A 19,135-nucleotide genomic window follows, 5' to 3' on the forward strand; every position below is an offset into this window, starting at 1 on the left:
AGTGAAATAAATTTTTTTCAATAATTGAAGGATCAAAAAGTACCATGTCACTGAATATAACAATAACAACATACTCCGTGTATTTTCATAAGTGGGGAAGGGTTGTTTCCAATAAGACCCTCGCCTCGAGAAATATAACAAGAAAAAATGGCAAAAAAAAAAGAAAAGAAAAGAAGAAGAGTACATTTCAAGACACAAATACATAAAACAAATAGATATAATAAATAATTAATGAGTCATGAAAGTTAAGAAAAAAATAAATTAGTTCATGATAAAAAGAACAAGCAACCGAAAAATAGTTCCTCTTTCTCTTCATAATTATTATTATTCATTGAATTATTCTCCACATTGAATCTAACCAAACCAAACAAATTTAGGCCTTTTTTCCTCAGATCTATTGCTAACATAATTCAATTCTTCAGATCGCGTTATCAGGTACTGCATTTTCTCTATAATTCTCCAAATTTTCACTATTCTACATTGTTTTATTTTTTTTAATAGATTTATTTAAATTTGCACTAATTTACATGTTTAATATTGCTTTCCAATGGATTTATGCAAATTTTCACTATTCTACATATTTAATTTTGTTTTTTCGATGACTTTATGCATTTTTTTTAACATTACATTATGTAATATGACGATTTGAATTGAACGGATGCATTTTAATTCAAGTATAATACTAGCATTTATCGATTCAAAACGAAGTCGTTTTAATTCACGTGTTAAGCACGTAATTGCGATCTATTTTTTTTTTTTTTAAAAAAAAAAACATTTTTGTGTGGATCCTTGCTAAATTTTGATTTTGTAATTTTTTTGTTTTAAAATGATGTTGTTGAAGAGTGCGTATGTGTATAATTCTGCAAATTTTCACTATTTTACATGCTATGTTTTGTTTGCCAATTTATGTATGTGATTTGCAACATGCATTCTGTATTAGGACACGATTTAAACCGGTGCAGTTCAATAATTCAATCGAAGTAATCCCATTTATCGATTTAAATAACGAAGTTGTGAAATGTGTTGCTTTGATTTCGACTTTTCCCTCCTTGTTAGTTTCTACTCCCTCTGTTCCCAAAAAGAGTGACACTTTTCGCTTTTCGAGAGTCTAACTTTTTAATTTTGGCTGTGTGATTTAACATAGAATCTTCTATTTTTTCGAAATAAAATTTATGTATTTGAAAAGTACTATAAGTCACTATAATTAATAATGTAAAATATTTAAAAGACATATGAAAAAATTACGGTCAAAGAACAACTCGTCTGACTCTCGAAAAGCAAAAAGGGCCAATTTTTTTGGGACGGAGGGAGTAGTATCTTACCGATTAGTTCTTCAATTACGATTTTTTTTTTTTTGGATCGGTGTTGGTGTACTTGCTAAAGTTTGATTTTTTGAAAAATGTTGTTGTTGAAGTGTGTGATTAGAGATTAGTTCTTCAATTGCGATCTATAATTTATTTAATTTTTTTTGGTTTTCTTGTGTGTTTGTTTGGATCGGTGTAGGTTTGCTAAATTTTTATGTTGTGATATTGTTTGTAAATGTTGTTGTTGAAGTGTGTATATAATTATGCAAATTTTCACTATTATACATGTTTAGTTTTGTTTTCCGATGGATTTATGCAATTTAATGACATGCATTGTGTATTAGGACGATTTGAACCAGTGCATTTCAATCCAAGTAATCGCAGTTTATCGATTCAAAACGAATTCGTTTTGTTCACGTTTAAGCACGTAAATGTGCGGCTTTGATTTCGACTTTTCGCCTCCCTGTAAGTTTTTTTTATTTTTTTTTTATTTTTTAAGCTCACATATTAGTTCTTCAATTACGATCTATTATATTGTTTTTTTGGAATTTTGTGTATTTGTTGGATCAGTGTTGGTGTAAGGGAAAATTATGCTCTATGTCTACTAGGACAAATATCTATGCCACATAGCCCATATTTTGAGTTTGTTATCGGGTTTACCCATATTTGTGTATATCTACCTTTTATACAGTATTATATTTTTTTTGAGAAAGTAACAGTTGTATGTATTTGACTAAATCAGTACATAGGTTGTACTGAAAACCATATTTAACAAGAACCTAGGATTTCTATTATGGACTCAGTATCATCTACGTAGATCTGCTTGCACCAAAAACAAAAAAGCTTAATGCAATTCAGTTTGATCTTCTGTACTTCACTGCTGGTGTCTTCAAAACACCTGGTGTTCCTTTCTTTCCATATTGTCCACCAAATACAGGCTGGGACAATCCTCCATCTATCTCTGTCTGAGGCTCCTACTCCTGCCTCTTCCCAGCTATAAAGTAACTGAGTAATCCTTTTTGGCATTACCCAAACAATGCCTCTTAGATTGATAAAAATCCTCCATAGCTGGGCTGTAATCCTACAATGTAAAAATAGATGACTAACTGTCTCAACGTCTTCACCACACAAATAGCATCTAGAACAAAGAGAGAACTTTCTTTTTTTGAGGTTTTCTTAGAGTCAAGACAGCTTCTCTTGCCAACAGCCAAGTGAAACATGCAACTTTGTGAGGCACCTTCACTTTCCATATGTGCTTCCAGGGCCAATGTTGCACTTGTTGGTTCCCCTGGATCAAGAATTTGTAAGCTGAGCTCACTTTGTAAATGCTTTTGCTGTCTTCTTGCGACCATAGTTTGTCTGCTCCTTCCTGTGTTCCTTTAAATTCTTCCAGTTTTTTGAAAAATTCTGTCAATGTATTGATTTCCCAATCATTGAAGTTTCTTCTAAACTGAATGTCCCATCCTTGAGCTGTCCAGTTCTCAGCTACCTTCTTATCTTGATGTACTGCCAGTCCATGAATGCTTGGAAAGAGTTCCTTTAGACAAGTGTTTCCAGCCATTTGTCCTCCCAGAAACAAGTGTTTTCACCATTGAACACTTTAACAGTGGAATGTATCCTCAAGAAAGGCCAAAGATTTCTTATAGATCTCCACAAGCTGACTCCATAAGGGGTGTTCACCTCCTTAGTCATCCAATTGTTATCTTCCCCATATTTTGTTCTGATGATTCTTCCCCAGTATGGTTGAGGTGTTTGTGAATACCTCCACAGCCATTTGAGTCTTAAAGCTTTGCTCTGTAACTTTAAGTTTCTGATACCTAAACCACCTTGCTTCTTTCCCAGTATAACATTACACCACTTAACTAAATGGAATACCTTCTTATCTTGGTTACCCTTCCAAAGAAAGTCCCTTCTGATCTTGTCAAGTCTTTGGATAACTCCCTCTGGAATGGGAAAGATGGACATCATATAGGTTGGGAGTGCATCCAGTACAGAGTTAATGAGAGTGACTCTGCCCCCTAGTGATATGTATTGTGACTTCCAGCTAGATAATTTCTTCTCACACTTTTCAATCACAGAATTCCAGATATTCATAGACTTTGATTTAGCACCTAAAGGCATTCCCAAGTAAGTAGTTGGCAATGAACCTACTTCTCCACCCAAAATCCTGGTCAAATCTTCCATATTATTCACTTCATTGATAGGATACATATGACTCTTTCTCCAGTTATGTAAACCAGAAATTCCTTCAACCAGTACCAGAATAGTTCTCAAAATCTTTAGTTGATCTTCATCAGCATCACAAAAAACTAAGGTGTCATCTGCATACTGTAAATGTGTGATTTCCATGTTTGCATTTGAGTTTGAGCTTGTCACAACCTCAAAGCCTCTGATCCAGTTGTTGGTTCTTGCCACATTGATCATATTATTCAGGCCCTCCATGGCTAAGACAAACAGAAAAGGAGATAGGGGGTCACCCTGCCTCAACCCTCTATGTGCCGGGAAAAAACCTTCAGGTGCACCATTGATAAGAACTGAGAACCTGACAGTTGATATACAATACTTTATCCACTTGATCCATTTTCTTCCAAAACCCATACAAGAAAGCACTTTCAGCAAAAACTCCCAGTTGACATGATCATATGCCTTTTCAATATCCAACTTGCACAAAGTTCCTGGCTTGCCTTGTTTAATTCTGGAGTCCACTGCTTCATTGGCAATTAAGATGGCATCCATGATTTGCCTATCTTTAATGAAAGCCATCTGCTGTACATCCACCAGCTTGCCTATAACTCTTTTAAGCCTCTCTGTGAGCACCTTAGAGATCAGTTTATAGACACTGCCTATAAGGCTAATGGGTCTAAAGTCTCTCAACTCCTTAGCACCTGTCTTCTTTGGGATTAATGCTATGTAGGTAGCATTGAGGCTTTTCTCAAAATTTCCATTAGAGTGGAAATTCTGAAAAGTAGCCATGATATCTGGCTTCAGCACATATACAGTATTATACACTGCTATACAAGGTTGATACATTATGTATAATGCTTTTCCCCAGCTATAATGTTATATTATATTGTATAGTGTTGTATATTGGGCTACGTGGCGTAATGTTTTATGTTGGGCTGTATATTTTTGAAGATTTCCTGTGGTGTAATTGCTAAATTTTGATGTTGTGAATTTTTTTGTGAAATGTTGTTGTTGAAGCGTGTGATAACAGATCGTGAAATTGGCGCCTCAACGCCGATCCCAGCGCCACATGGGTGGCCAGATGCAGCAGAGCAACGGGGCGGCTATTGCTCTGTGTGATCAGCAGGGCAACGCCAGCCCCGCTGGTGACGCCGGAGACGCTGTCATGGCGCGATGGCTTCAGTCTGCCGGCTTGCAGCATCTGGCCTCTCCAATGGCTTCTACTGGTGTGGATCAGCGCCTCCTACTTATGCAGGTAATATTTCCTTAATGGCCTTGACAAATTATCTTATATTGGAAAAAATGGGTCCTGAATGGAACATAAGTATTTAAAGGTTTCTTAAATAGCTGATCAGAACTAGTTTGAGGATTGAGGCGTAGTCTAAGTTACTCGGACTCGGGTGCGGGTGTCCGATACGGGTGCGGATCTAGATGTCGGATCCTTCATGATCTAAATTTTAAGATTCGGGGATACGGATCCAGTTATGGATACGGGTGCGGGGATTCGGCTAAAAAAAATTAAATATCTAAAAATAGAGTTATAAAACCTAATTTATGTGGAAAACTTGAGGAAAACATATTGATCAAGAGGAGAATCCCTGAAGCAGATAAAAGGAAACAGAGTGGCATAGAAATTTTTATATACAAGGTATTCCATTTTCTTCAATTTCACCTTAGCTTTAGTTTTGATTAAAGAAATCATTGAATTTGTCCAGAATTTCTACGTCGATTTTGGTCAAAGTATCCAAAATCGGTTGACCAGATCGGGTACGGATCCCACACCCACACCCATGTGAAGAGTCCGAGTAACATAGGGCGTAGTTGATATAATAAGGTTCCCAAGTGTCAGATGAATATTGCAACATTTTGTTCAAATCTGGACTTTATAGTTTGAGTACAAGGCATTTCAACACTGGATAGAATAATTGCTACATTAGTTGAATTGAACTGTCCCAGCTTTTGTCCACTGTAATGTCTAAAGTCTCTTCCCAATATGTGGTTTACAATACTTTGGAATTTACTGATAGACGGGCCTTGTGTGTTGTTTGGTGCTGAGTCTGAAGTGATTTACCATCCCCGTCTTATTTACTATATAGCATGAAAAGTGCTCCATGCTAAGCTCCATTTGCCTTAGTCAATCTATTGTAAGTCACATCATTGAGGAGAGTTTCATCTACGATATTAATCATTTTATTTGCCTCTCGCCTTTTTACTTATGGTTGTCATGTGGGTTTATTTTAGCATTCTTGGTCTTGTTTGGATGTTGCCATATTGATTTTGTTAATAATTATGAAGCATGGTATGTTGTTTGAAGGGATATGGGGCTCAGTCCATGGAAGAGAAACAGAGGCTTTTCAAATTAATGAGAAACCTCAACTTTAATGGTGAATCTGCATCCGAACCATATACTCCTACTGCTGAAAGTTCCGGAGGGATTGGACAATCAGATGTTTTTTACTCTCCGGAATTCAGAGGAGACTTTGGTGCTGGACTTCTGGATCTGCATTCTATGGATGATACAGAGCTTTTATGTGAGGTATGGAAATATTATTTGGATTCATATTGAGTACATTCACTGCTCCTGTTAGAATGTACATTGTTTTGCTGGGACATAGGTTGGACTAGCAATCCTCTAGCTGGCTTACAAGTCGAGATCTCCCCTTCTGCCATCAACCGCCCTCCATCCCCATCCTGGGGGTAAAAGAGAAAAGGAGTAACAAGACAGGAAAGTAGGTGTACCGAGTATGTTTTAATTTAAAGAAGATAGTTTTTGTCTATTTGGAGTCTCTTTGATCCATTCTATGGAAAGCTACAGCTGAACTATCTTGCATCCTCTTCTACGTATAAGATTATCTGGCTTACTACGGTCACATGGCACAAGAATCCTAATTATTTGGGTTATGGTTAACAGTAAACTATTTTGAAAATAGAATATCCGTAGATTATTGTCCAAAGATACCATTTTGAAATTTGAAGTTGGAACTTTTCAAATACTGGTTGAAGATCTAAAAGTGTGGGCTTATTGGCATTGAATCTATTTATGTGAAGAATGGAAGACCATACGTGCTGCTTACTTTTTGTCTAGAGGCAATCTGTTCAATAATTGTTGCTTTATTTTCTGTGTAGCATGTAATTTCAGAACCATTTGAGCCGTCACCTTTCATGCCTGCACCAAATGGAGCATTTGATAGTGACTTTGATGCCCCGACCCATCGGCAGCAAAAAGCACAACCAGACACTGATGCTGCGGCTGGATTACCCATAGTTGAAAAGGAAAGCAACACCAGGGAAAACAATGTGGCAAAAATTAAAGTAGTGGTATGTCACTTTGCATGAACAATCAATTATGGGCACATTTTATGTTATGATAATGAAACATTATTGAGGCTGTAAAAAACCATAGTTGTTTACATTTTCTGTGTGGTGAAACATTTGAAATCATCTGATTGCCTACTTTGTGAGCAGCAGGTTTAGAAATATTTGTGGCTGTACTAGAAATGAGATATCAAGTAATCAGGACATGGGATTTTATAAATACAAGATGACATTTGCATAAGATCGATGTATATAACAAATGAAAATTACCCTATGCATCTTCTGGTTCTTAGGATGCCATGCCATTCCTATACGATTTTTTATTTTATTTTTGAGAAAGATTCCTATAAAAGTATTTCATTAAGGATAAAATGTAAATGGTGAAAGTAAATAGTTTTAAAAAAAATCATTTTCCACGGAGTTTTGATCATTGCGCTACTGGCCTCGGGAGTTTCTGGGTTATCAAAAAAAAGTGAAAACTTCTCAAAATGAGAAAGGTGTCGCTCTTTATGGAAATGACTAAAAAGGAAAGACTGACATGTGAAATGAAACAAAGGTAGTAATTATCTTGGAAATCTTGGGTATGAAGAACCTCATGGGCTCATCAAATCATGTGGAGTGTCAGTTTAGTTGCATATAACACTTAAAACAAGTGGTCACTTGCATCAAGATTAATGACAACTACATAACTCAATGCCTACTTCCCACACATAATTTTTGAGGTCTCTAAAGCCCTGTATTTACTTATCTAGTTTGGTTGGGCCTGGGTAATTTTGAAGAATAGTTTAATCCATGTGCAGCTTGAAATAATAATACTTCCAGGTATTTGGTAATTCAGCTGCATGACTCTTATCTAGACATTTGTAGGATATTAAATTATTATCTTCAATCCTCTTAAGCTCCCACAGCAGCTTAAGTTATAGAGTAGATTAGTCTTAAAGGTTTCTGTAGATATATGTTGTTAGGGGGTGATAGACAATTCCAATGTTTTCCAGTTTTATGGCATAATTGGTAGTGTTTGGAAAATCGCATTGTATTGATATTCCCCTCTATGTGACTGTGTGTTGATTAAGTCTTATCTGTTTGTACTTTGAAAATTTTGTGATTACTATTTTTTGTATGATCTTTATTTTGACCCCTTTCTACATATCTCATATGGGCACTGAGTTACTTCCGTCTAAAATTGATTATGATGTTTGGCCAGGTGCGCAAAAGACCGTTGAACAAGAAAGAAATTTCTCGGAAGGAGGATGACATAGTCACTGTATCTGACAATGCTTCTCTTTCTGTCCATGAACCCAAACTAAAGGTTTGGAATCCATCGATTCTGATTTATGAATCAGCTTATGTTTGAGACTAACTATGGTTTGTTTCATTATTGAAGGTGGATTTGACTGCTTATGTGGAGAACCATGAGTTCTGTTTTGATGCTGTTCTAGATGAGTACATAACAAATGATGAGGTATTACTTTGTCGCTTGAATATAAGTTAATTGCAAAGACTACAGATTTTTATGTTTGTCCATACATCAATTTTGAAAATGATACAGACTACTTCCAATCTTTCTCTTCTTTTTTCCATAATTGGTATTTATTGTGGTGCTAAATGCAGATAATTTTGATATCTAGGATCAATCTTTTAGGAGAATGGTATGGTAGATGAAGATGTATCACGTAGAATTAAAATATAATGTTAGAAATGGGGAGTACTTGCTGTGCAATAAAAATTTACCTAGAAAAAACGGTCATGAGATCAGCAATGTTATTTGAGAGTGAATATTGGGCCTTTAGGACCGAACATATCCACAGCATTTGTGTCGTGTGAATGCAGATGCTAAGATGGTGTGCCGTTGTACAAGATTGAACAGGATCAGAAGGAAGCCAGCAACTATATTAGACAGAGAGTGCAAGTAGCACATATAGTGGAAAAATGAAAGAGAGCCACTTGAGGTGGTTTAGCAATGTACTATGTGGACCTCCAAGTGCATAAGTCAATAGATGTGCAATGTTACGATGATGAGAGTTGCTAAAAAGGAATAAGGTAGACCAAAAATTATATGGACGGAAGTTATTTAATAACCTACAATCTCTCAGAATCAATACTGACTAAGCTAAGAACATAATTTAATGAAAGAATAGGATCATATTAGCTATTGCAACTAGTGAAATTAAACCTTAATTCTTGTCTTTTACACTTACATTAGGTCTTAATTGTTTATTTAGTCTAATTTGTTTAGCTATTTGTATGTCAATGTGAACCCATAATTTGCTAATGGAAACAAATAATTTACTAGAATTGGAATGAATGGGCTTGCATAGAATGAAATGGATATAGAGGATTTGTATAACCAACCCAACTTACGGGATTTGAGATGTAGTTGATTAATCGATTGATTGGTGATTTACCACCAGTTTCATGTGGTCTGTCCCTTTTCTTACTCCTCTTTTGTTTCTTTTTGACTGATAGAATTTCCAGCATAATTTTTTTCTCATAAAAAAGATTCCAGCTTAATAATTTGGCTCTACATCATTTATGTGGTTTTATATGATTATGTTTGAATTTTATGCTTAAACATTATCTTTCCTCATGTACTTCACAGGTTTATCGTGCCACTGTGGAACCAATTATTCCTACCATATTTCAGCGCACAAAAGCAACATGTTTTGCTTATGGCCAGACAGGTTTGCTATATTTTCTTTACATGCTTTTGATTCATTTTCTCAGTACAAGCCACTCATTTATCTTCTCACATTTAGCTCATCAGTACTTTGAATATGTACTATGGTGTTCGTACTTTGGGTCATTTAAGTTCCACTGCATTTTTAGAAGGGTCCCATAATTTTGAAATGTCAAATGTTCTATTACCCTTCTATGAATTTTCCTTTAAAGTTCGGCAAGTATATGTTCATGCATGACTTACAAGGGTAGTAGAAATTCACATACCTCATAGGCACTAACAGTTGAACTTCTACTGACTTCAGTGATATCTCAAGACAAATGTTAATTTGAACATTGGATTTAAAACTCACAATTTTGTCGATGTTATTGGTAGCAAATGAAGCCTTACTTCCAATTTTGGTTACCCGAATCTGAGATCCACCTCCAGAAAAATATATCTAAATTTGAGATTATCTGGTTTGGTTTCCAGTTCCTTGCTTCAGGTTGAAGTTTGCATGTTTCTGAAATGGCCCTTTAAATTTGTGACTTTTACGACTAGAAAAGAGAGATTGTTTAAGATCCAGATTTGTTGGACCAGCATACTTATAAACAGCATATATAATCTAGCAGAGGTTAGATTGTTTTATTCATCTTTTGGTTCTGGAGTTGATTAAGGATTTTCACACTCATTCTTCGTATTTCTGCTTTTAGATGTTTCAGATTATAAAAACTGTAGTATGAATATCTGCCCCACATCTTTCTCATATTGTCAGGAGGGAGTTACACGTCTTACCATAAGCTGATCTTTTGAATTTTTCAGTCTTTGTCTCTGCTTCTTATCATTGATAGCTTCTATGTATTTTTGCACTGCTATTGTGGCAGCTCGTCAATCGGTTATCCGAGAATTGATGTTTTTCCCCTTTTTACCTTTCTGTATTGATGGTTCAGGTAGTGGTAAGACTTACACAATGCAACCATTGCCTCTCAGAGCTGCAGAGGATCTTGTTAGATTGTTGCATCAGCCAATTTATCGTAATCAGAGGTTCAAGTTGTGGCTCAGCTTTTTTGAAATATATGGTGGGAAGCTGTTCGATCTTCTCAGTGATAGAAAGTTAGTATCCTTACCTGCATTGAAAATCTCTTTCCCTTAAATGTCGATAGATTTTCTAAGTGTGGTATATAGTCTCTCTTTTCAAGTAGGTTTATACCCTGTATAACACAAAAATGAGAATGAGCAATATAGAGCCTCTGAATGGGTCTTCAACATTCATTATATGGTGGTATCTGACCTTATGGATAATTTTCCACAAAAGATAAAGGAAAGATAAAAACAGAGAGGAAGACACTTGAAGACTTAATTATCTGAAAGGGTTTGATGACAAAAAGCATGTCAATCCGGTGCTCGGGAGTGTGTTGTCTTGGTTGTTTTGCTTTTTATTTTTTGGAGTAATTTTGTTAACTAACAGTACGAAGGGGGTACTGATAGAGCTCAAAAGTCCCTGGTTGACTCCCCTTATGAGTTAAGTGCATAAAAAAATTCTATGATTTTATTCTTTCTGTCTTCAGTTTAACTCTTTTTGGTGGTCTCCAGCATATCCTACATGCTGAGGAATACAATTTACCAGTTTAAAAAAAATAATAAAAAAAAATCTATGATTTTATCAAAGCACCAAAGGTTTAAAGGTCAAATGCATTTAAGTTCTACTTCTACATAAGAAATAGTCCTCTTTTTTGCTTCAAAAGTTCTACAGTTTCTCTCTACCCAAACAGTCCAGTATGCATAACAGTATGATCTTCCAATCTTAAGTGGGCGTTTGGCCATAAAAATTATTCACTTTTTTCCGGAAAAGTTTTTCACTTTTTTTACTTTTAGCGTTTGGCCATAAAAATTATTCACTTTTTTCCGGAGTTGTATTCCGGAATACTGAAAACAAGAAAAACTTGTTTTTCAAAAAATTTCCACTTTTTTCACTTTTTTACACTACATTTCACCAAAAACTACAATTTCAAAAACTATGGCCAAACACAACTCCAACTTCAAAAATTCCAAAAAAAGTGAAAAAGCTTTTGGTATTTATGGCCAAACGGGCCCTTATATTCATCTATTTTCCACTTTCTGCCCTTGTCAGCATTACAATATCATTTTCAGATTTCTTGGTTGTCCAAATTATTGAAGAATAAAGGATTGTCAAACCTATAGTTTTGCTTTATCAGTGTGGAACTTCATGTTCGATACATGTATACTTATTTTTGTCTTACCATTTGTTATTGCTTTTATGTAGGAAACTCTGTATGAGAGAAGATGGGCGTCAGCAGGTTTGCATCGTTGGGCTCCAGGAATTTGAAGTTTCAGATGTGCAGGTTGTTAAAGAGTATATTGAGAGGGGAAATGCATCAAGAAGTACAGGTTCCACTGGTGCAAATGAGGAATCATCAAGATCACACGCGATATTACAACTTGTCATCAAGAAACACAATGAAGTGGTAAAGGACTCCAGACGGAATAATGACGGAAATGAATCCAAGGGCGGGAAGGTCATCGGGAAGATTTCTTTTATTGACCTTGCAGGTAGCGAGAGAGGTGCGGACACTACTGATAATGACAGACAAACAAGGTATCTTATTATGGAATGAATCTTGCTGCTTTTATATATACCTTTCCTTGAATTTTTTGATTTCTTTCACTGATATTTTTCGCCTGGAGGTTGAACTAGTCCATTTCATTGTATCTGTTTCAACAAGTTAGACTTATCCCAAAAACAAAAAATGAAAAGTAATCTATTACAAAAAGCTAATATGCAAAACCACCATATTTTTAACGTAAATGCCTATGGTACTGAATGATTACTCCAATAACGAAAAAAGGCCCCGGCTTTCTTTCTTTATTCTTGTTCTTTTTTGTTTTTCTACTTTGTATATGAAATTCAAGAGAGTTGTATGTTTCATATTACTATTCTATACTTAATGCTGAAGTGATTGTTCTTCTAACTCTGGAAAAGTTCTTTATTGTGTCTAAGTATATTAAATTTTGTTTTAGAGATGTACCTAAATTTCACTTTGGCCAGTTAGAAACCAAACTATAAATGGACATTCAATATTTAGAAGCTTGTTTCTTGCATAAATGCTTGAGTTCCAGATCTTTCCTTTGTTTCCCCCCCTAAAATGCACTTCTATGGCCATTTGCTGCCAATCTGTTGAAGTAGCATATCTCTGAAATCCACACTGTTGTTTGGTTTTAGGATTGAGGGAGCAGAAATTAACAAGAGCTTGTTGGCTCTTAAAGAGTGTATTCGTGCTCTTGACAATGATCAGCTTCATATCCCATTCCGTGGGAGCAAACTCACTGAAGTGCTTCGTGACTCCTTTGTTGGCAACTCAAAGACTGTTATGATTTCCTGCATTTCTCCTAATGCTGGATCATGTGAACATACACTCAACACCTTAAGATATGCAGACAGGTGATTCTAGCCTTTTTTGTACGAGTTGAATGTTTTATTCATTTTATATTATGTCGCTGAACGTATTGACATTGTATTTACAGGGTAAAAAGTCTATCCAAAGGTGGAAACACCAGCAAAAATCAGAGCGCAAGCGTAATACCTCCAACAATCAAGGAACCTTCTCTAGCGACTACTTTGGCTGCTTCTGTTGAGGCGGAAGATGCTTATGAGCAACCTCAAGAATCTAAAGTATCAGAAGCGAGTAGAAAAGCAATGGAGAAAGAAACCACATCATACAATTCCACTAATATTTTTGATAAACAGCCCTCTAGATTTTCTTCAAGTCATACTTTCAATGGTCAGGACGAAGGAGGGCCAAATTTTGGCGGTATGGATAGGGACAGGTTTGAGACGAAGAATAGCTATGGTGTTCCAGCTGGTCAAAGAATGCAGTCGACATCAAATTTGCAGAGTTCAACTGATACAGAAGACAAGGTGCAGAAAGTGTCTCCACCTCGGAGGAAAGTTTATCGTGATGAGAAACCTGAAAAGCCAGGAAAATGGTCAAGAAAAGATGTCTCAAGCTCTGATTCATCCTCTATGAGTTATAAACAGCAAAATGCAAGTATTCCTAATATAAGAAGTTCTGGATCGGGACAAAATGAACTTTCTTCACCCCCTGACGACGAGAATATCAATGAATTACTGCAGGTTAGCCTTCGATATCCTTTTACTTCTCATCATAAGATATCCTCATTAATACTAGTTATGACCTTTTTGATGTCGGTTTAATTTTCCTCTTTCTGCTGTAAAGGAAGAAGAGGCCCTAATGGCTGCACACAGGAAAGAAATTGAAGATACGATGGAGATTGTTCGAGAAGTAAGAAAAATCCTAGTTATTCTGGTCTAACGAACTTCTTAGTATTTTTCCTGCAAAAGCAGGAATATTGTTCATAATACCAAACCTAAAACTCGTACAATAGTAAGTGATAAATTAGCAGTATTGTTCACTTGAGATAATTAACGTATTGTTGCCTTCTCTCTACCAGGAAATGAAATTGCTGGCCGAAGTTGATCAACCTGGAAGTCTCATTGACAATTATGTAACACAATTGAGCTATGTGCTGTCGCGCAAAGCAGCAAGCCTGGTCAGCCTCCAGTCTCGCCTTTCCAGATTCCAGCATCGACTAAAAGAGCAGGAAATACTGAGTAGAAGGAGGGGACCACGCTAGACAACATTTGACGTACAATTAAAATGGCCACCCTCTGTCTCTGTCTCTGTCTCCGTTGTATAAACTCGGTCCTTTGTAATACTCAAAATGTAGTTCAATTTCTCTCTTGCCAATACACAAACCGTTGGATGAAATTACGATGTGCAGATGAAAACAATTGTATGAAAGGTACAGACGTATATTCATGCTGATCAGATTTGTATATTCTGAGTAAGGAAATAGATCATTTCAGAACTTTTTAAATTGGTTGTGATCAGATTTGGACTTGTCGAAAACGTGGACAGAGATCCACATCTATTACTGTGTGTTGTCGAATTTCATGTCGTGTAATGTTTCCAAAGTATAGGTTTCTGGGAAGTTAGATGTTTAATTGTAACTGAAAATATTTACTATATGTTTTCTTGTAAGAATATCATTGATTCGATGATTTCACTCCATATCTGTCAATTATGCTTTATGTTTATTTTGAGCTAGCATTTCCGCTGTTAAATCGTAGTGTTTCTACTCGACAACAAAGCTGTCACTTGAATGGATGTCATTAGCACGTTAAAATTTACTCCCTCTATTTCCTTTTACTAGTTCCTTGTACTAAAAGAAAATTCTTTTTACTTGTTCATATTAGCAAATTAAAAGACTTATTACTTTCTTCCAATATTGCCCTTAGTATTAAGTATGCACACCTCAAATTTATTGAAGTTACAACTTTAATAACCATTTACAAGAGATCTTTAATTTTAGAATTAAGAAATCCTTATTTTTACACATTAGAGATCGGTAAAATTCATTTTCTTCTATTCGATTTGTAAGTGGTCATAAGAGATTATTTTTTTGAAAAAATAAACAGTACGTTGGTTATTGTGTTTCAGAAATCAGTGGCAAATTCAGGACTTTCATTAAGGGGTTTCAATAAATAAAAATAGTGTTTAGATTTGAAGTTGGCAACGTAAATTTTGAACTCTCATAACCATTGAGTCAACTTATAGTTTTGAGCTCCAAGGAATCAAAATCTATATATATATATATAATTATCTTATATATAGTGTAATTTTTTGCCAAGGTTCGGATAAAAACCCTCGCCGCCTCCTGGACAGAAACGTCATTGATGATGGAACTCGAATGACTAGATTTTAGCTTTATCAAAAAGAATCTCCTCACTATTGGGTTGTCAACATTAATTTAAGTAAAAATTTGATGACAGCTAGTCCTTGTATGACTCGGCATACAGTCGAGTGAAATTAGACCAAGTCCTTACATATAACTTCCATGGCAAGAAACAGTTTTTTTTTAACTTGCCAAACACGCATTAACCACGTATACTATGACTTAAGATTTTAAAACATTCTTTAAAAAAACTTAAGCGCGGATTATGTCACAAGGCCAATAAAAAAAAAAACTTCAAAATTGCTATATTAATTTCCATTAACTTAGCCTTGTTATTTTGATGATTATAATTAAGGTGGTGGAAATGGTCTACTATAAACACCGTGTTTCAAATGCCTATTTATAGTTTTCTCTTTGCTCATTAATTTTCATCAACAAATATTCTCAATTAAAGCGACTCAAACTCTCATTCAAAAATCTCCAGCATGACAAGAATCTCCAGCAGACTGAAAGGGGTATGCTTTTTAATTATTTAAATTGTTGATGTTTTTTAGAATTTAGCAATAGAAAGATGAAGATTCCATTGAAGATGTCGAGTTTGAGCATTGGCGTGGGAATGAACAGCTTTTTTTCAGCTACCAACTTCAAAGCCTTGATTTCATCTCTCTTCGTTTGCTTCCAAAATGTGATGTATATTGAAATTAACTAACATATGATATATAGCCTTTTTTTTTAGGAGTAGTAGTAGTGCTGGTAATCGGCCTTCCAATTTGTACATTTTAGTTTACAGATATGATGATGTAACACAGCCAATATTCTTTATAATACAACAGTTGAAGCTAAGAGTTTTTTTTTTTTAATCGGGATTCGTCTTTCTATCTTTTTACTCTCTTCCTCCTACAATTTTCTCACCGGATATCATTTCTTGCATAAAATGGAAAAGCCATAGATATACTATTGAATTTTGAGAAAGGGGATAAACAAGTAAATCTCTATTGGATACTCCCTTTGTACCAATTTGAGGTGGCCTTTTGAAATATGTGGTCTAAAACAAACTTTAGACATTTGGGGCTATAAATTGTCTCATTAAGGGTAATATCAGAATTTTAAAGATAATTGTTTCTAAATACCACGAAGTAACTTTTTTAGGATATACTAAAAGCAAGTGTGTCGCATAAATTGGTACATCGGGGATATTTCCGATTATCGTAATATTGTTTCTCCGCTATACTTGTCTTTTTTTGCACCAGGATTATTTTTGAAGAAACTCAAAAACAAGAAGTTTATACAAATTTGCTGATAAAAGAAGTGTGAACTAAAACAATGTTACATCCTTTCAATACCTTTGCTCTCAAGATGAGAGTACACTGCAAAATTTGTGGAAAGGAACTAGAAAAAGAGCTGCTAAACATAAAGGGGGTTCGTTCAGTGGAAATTGATCAAGAACTTGGAAAAGTTGTAGTCTCAGGCAAAGTAGACCCTGCCAAAGTCATCGCCAAGTTTGAAAAGGATGGGAGAGAAGCAGAACTCTGGGTTGAACAAGAACTACCTCGTAAAGATATTAAGGTTATCGCGCGACCAAACGTGATTGATCCACTGAATGATCCTGACATTATGGCACAACTGGAGAAATGTTCTGATGACTCCAGTGTTAAAAGTGTGGAGGTGACCAAAACCGTTAAGGTGACTTTCAAAGGGAAATCAAGAATTGGCTCAAGTGACAAAGCTGTGGAAGTTGACAGTACCACCAACAAGAATGTGAAGAAAACTCATGATCATAATGATCATTCCAATGGTGGTGGACTTTGTGCTGCTTCTTCATCATGTTGTGGTGGTCACTCTGCCACAAGTCATAATCTTGATCATGGATGTTTCCAATATGGTAATGCTGCTAGTTTTGGTCCTTCTTGTGCACATGGCGGAAACTCATCTTATAATTACCATTGCCTAAATAGTAATTGTACAAGTAATGGTTGTTGTTATGCAAATGGCATTTCTCCATCAGCAGGGCCAATATGGTCAAATGACAACACTCCCTCAGCTCCACCTTTGCCCTCAGCCCCACCTTTGCCAGATGATTATTTTCAGGCACCACCATCCTCGGCAGTGCCAAATGATTATTTTCAGGCACCACCAACCTCGACAGTGCCAGATGATTATTTTCAGGCACCACCAACTTCGACAGTGCCAGATGATTATTTTCAGCCACCACCATCCTTGGCAGTGCCAGATCATTATTATCAGGCACCACCATCGCCACCATCCTCAGCGGTACCTCACCCTTACCACAGTGTCTTTAGCGACGAGAATGTGAATGGCTGCATAATAATGTGAATGGCTGCATATTCCTATGATTTGTACTTCTTATTTATTAAATGAGAGTTATACGTATGTGTTTGCATACAGAGAGAGAGATACAGCGTAAAAGTGTAGTAGTTATAATGTCTATAATTACTTTTTGAGTGCTGTTTATATGTATATACTTTGTTGTGTAGCTACTTCATTTGTAATGTTTGCACCTTGTGTAAATATTCTCTCGTGCCCCACTTGTGGCATCGCACTGGATATGTTGTTGTGTAAATATTCTCTCTAGTCCATTTTGTTAGATTCTTTAACATTGTCCATTACAGTAGAAAAAGCCATTGAAATCTAAAATGTGCTTAGTCCATCACTATCCACGTGTGTCCGTGTTCAACTTTTATACTTCATATAATAACATTAGAAAAATATTGTTACACCATCAAATCTCCTAAAAAGTATTGTTAAACGTCTAGTTGTGATATTCATTTACACCGTTACGAAGCAAAGCCAACAAACGCTCACACTTCACTGAAATCTTCACATACTAGTTTCCTAAATTCTTGAGTTGAATGTCCCAGTTCTAGTTTTTGTTTTTCCCGCAAGATATTATGCCATGTCCCTTATGCGTAAATCACCAGGACCAAGTTCTTCGTTCAATGTATATAGTGAGTCAATTTCCTTACATTTCTCACTTTGTTTCACTTGGGATTGTGTAAAGGAAAAGAAAGACGAGTTCCATATTTCCTTAATAATTAAAACTCAGGGAAAAAAGTGACATGAAACCGGCCTAACCTGTTGATCCGGCAAGAGGGATCATTGGAGCCTTGCACAGCTGAAATAGCCATTTATATCAAGCTGGATACAAAAGCATCAACATGATCAGGTTGAAAGTGCTAACGGAAGATAAATAGTACATGAACCAAGATAATAGCACATGAGCAATGATTTACAAGCAATCAACTCGGGGGAAATGGATAAGTCAGAACTTTGTTTACCCCGAATTTCGGTAATAATTAAATTTGTAAGTGAGGTATAGGATATGTGGATGAACTTTAATCTATTAGGTTAGTGTGAAGTTCCAATGGATTTGTTTGTAACTATATTTATATGAATAGGCGCTTGCGATGTGTGTGTGTGTATATATATATATATGCGTATGATGGTGATTGATTTATGCCAAATATATTAAGTAATATTGAAAGGATAAGCAAACTAATGAAGAACACTAGGAGATCCGGACCAATATCTTTTGGGTGAGAGCTTTATATATTTGACTATTACAATGTTGAGATATGGAAAAAAAGCTAACCTAAAAAAAGGGAGGAATGTCCTCTATTTATAAGTATGCCTTATGGGCCATGAATGCAACACCAAAAGCCTTTGTGAATAGAGAAACCCTAAAAAGACAAGGTATGACCGTACGGTCTGACACCCGTACGATCGTCAGTGCAAATGGCAGAACGGTTTTCTGACGCGTGGCAACCTCTCAACCGGTTATCCGGGCCAACGGACACGTTGATTTAGGCTCGGTCTGTCCGGACCAACGGACACGTTGATTTGGGCTCAGCGTATCCGGACCAACGGACACGCTTTTCTTGTC

At 35.9% G+C, this 19,135-nt stretch overlaps 1 protein-coding gene across 4 annotated transcripts; it reads left to right on the forward strand.

The window, feature by feature from the left end:
• The first annotated feature begins 203 nt into the window (after positions 1-203).
• LOC132640220 (kinesin-like protein KIN-13A) lies at positions 204-14,570 on the forward strand. Of its 4 annotated transcripts, none has more exons than XM_060356722.1 (14): positions 204-435; positions 1,649-1,769; positions 4,519-4,743; positions 5,803-6,024; positions 6,615-6,806; positions 8,008-8,112; positions 8,188-8,265; positions 9,403-9,484; positions 10,410-10,572; positions 11,744-12,076; positions 12,701-12,919; positions 13,003-13,612; positions 13,716-13,781; positions 13,951-14,570. In XM_060356722.1, the coding sequence occupies exons 3-14, from the start codon at positions 4,558-4,560 to the stop codon at positions 14,131-14,133; spliced, it is 2,439 nt and encodes an 812-aa protein (XP_060212705.1). In that variant the 5' UTR covers positions 204-435; positions 1,649-1,769; positions 4,519-4,557; the 3' UTR covers positions 14,134-14,570. The 4 variants fall into 4 exon arrangements, with proteins under 4 accessions (XP_060212705.1, XP_060212704.1, XP_060212706.1 ...); XM_060356721.1 differs by having other exon boundaries at positions 205-435; positions 4,506-4,743; XM_060356723.1 differs by lacking the exon at positions 1,649-1,769 and having other exon boundaries at positions 205-435; positions 4,506-4,743.
• Positions 14,571-19,135: the final 4,565 nt, after the last annotated feature.

This window comes from Lycium barbarum, chromosome 5 (assembly GCF_019175385.1).
Source record: "Lycium barbarum isolate Lr01 chromosome 5, ASM1917538v2, whole genome shotgun sequence".
In the NCBI taxonomy this organism is placed as follows: domain Eukaryota; kingdom Viridiplantae; phylum Streptophyta; class Magnoliopsida; order Solanales; family Solanaceae; genus Lycium; species Lycium barbarum.

What these genes read in the sequence shown, in the direction of transcription:
- LOC132640220 (XM_060356722.1), top strand. Translation starts at nt 4,558, where the DNA reads ATGGGTGGCCAGATGCAGCAGAGCAACGGGGCGGCTATTGCTCTGTGT. An exon ending in TCCATGAACCCAAACTAAAG is followed by an intron (nt 8,113 to 8,187) that starts GTTTGGAATCCA and finishes TCATTATTGAAG; the next exon opens with GTGGATTTGACTGCTTATGT. An exon ending in GATCTTCTCAGTGATAGAAA is followed by an intron (nt 10,573 to 11,743) that starts GTTAGTATCCTT and finishes GCTTTTATGTAG; the next exon opens with GAAACTCTGTATGAGAGAAG.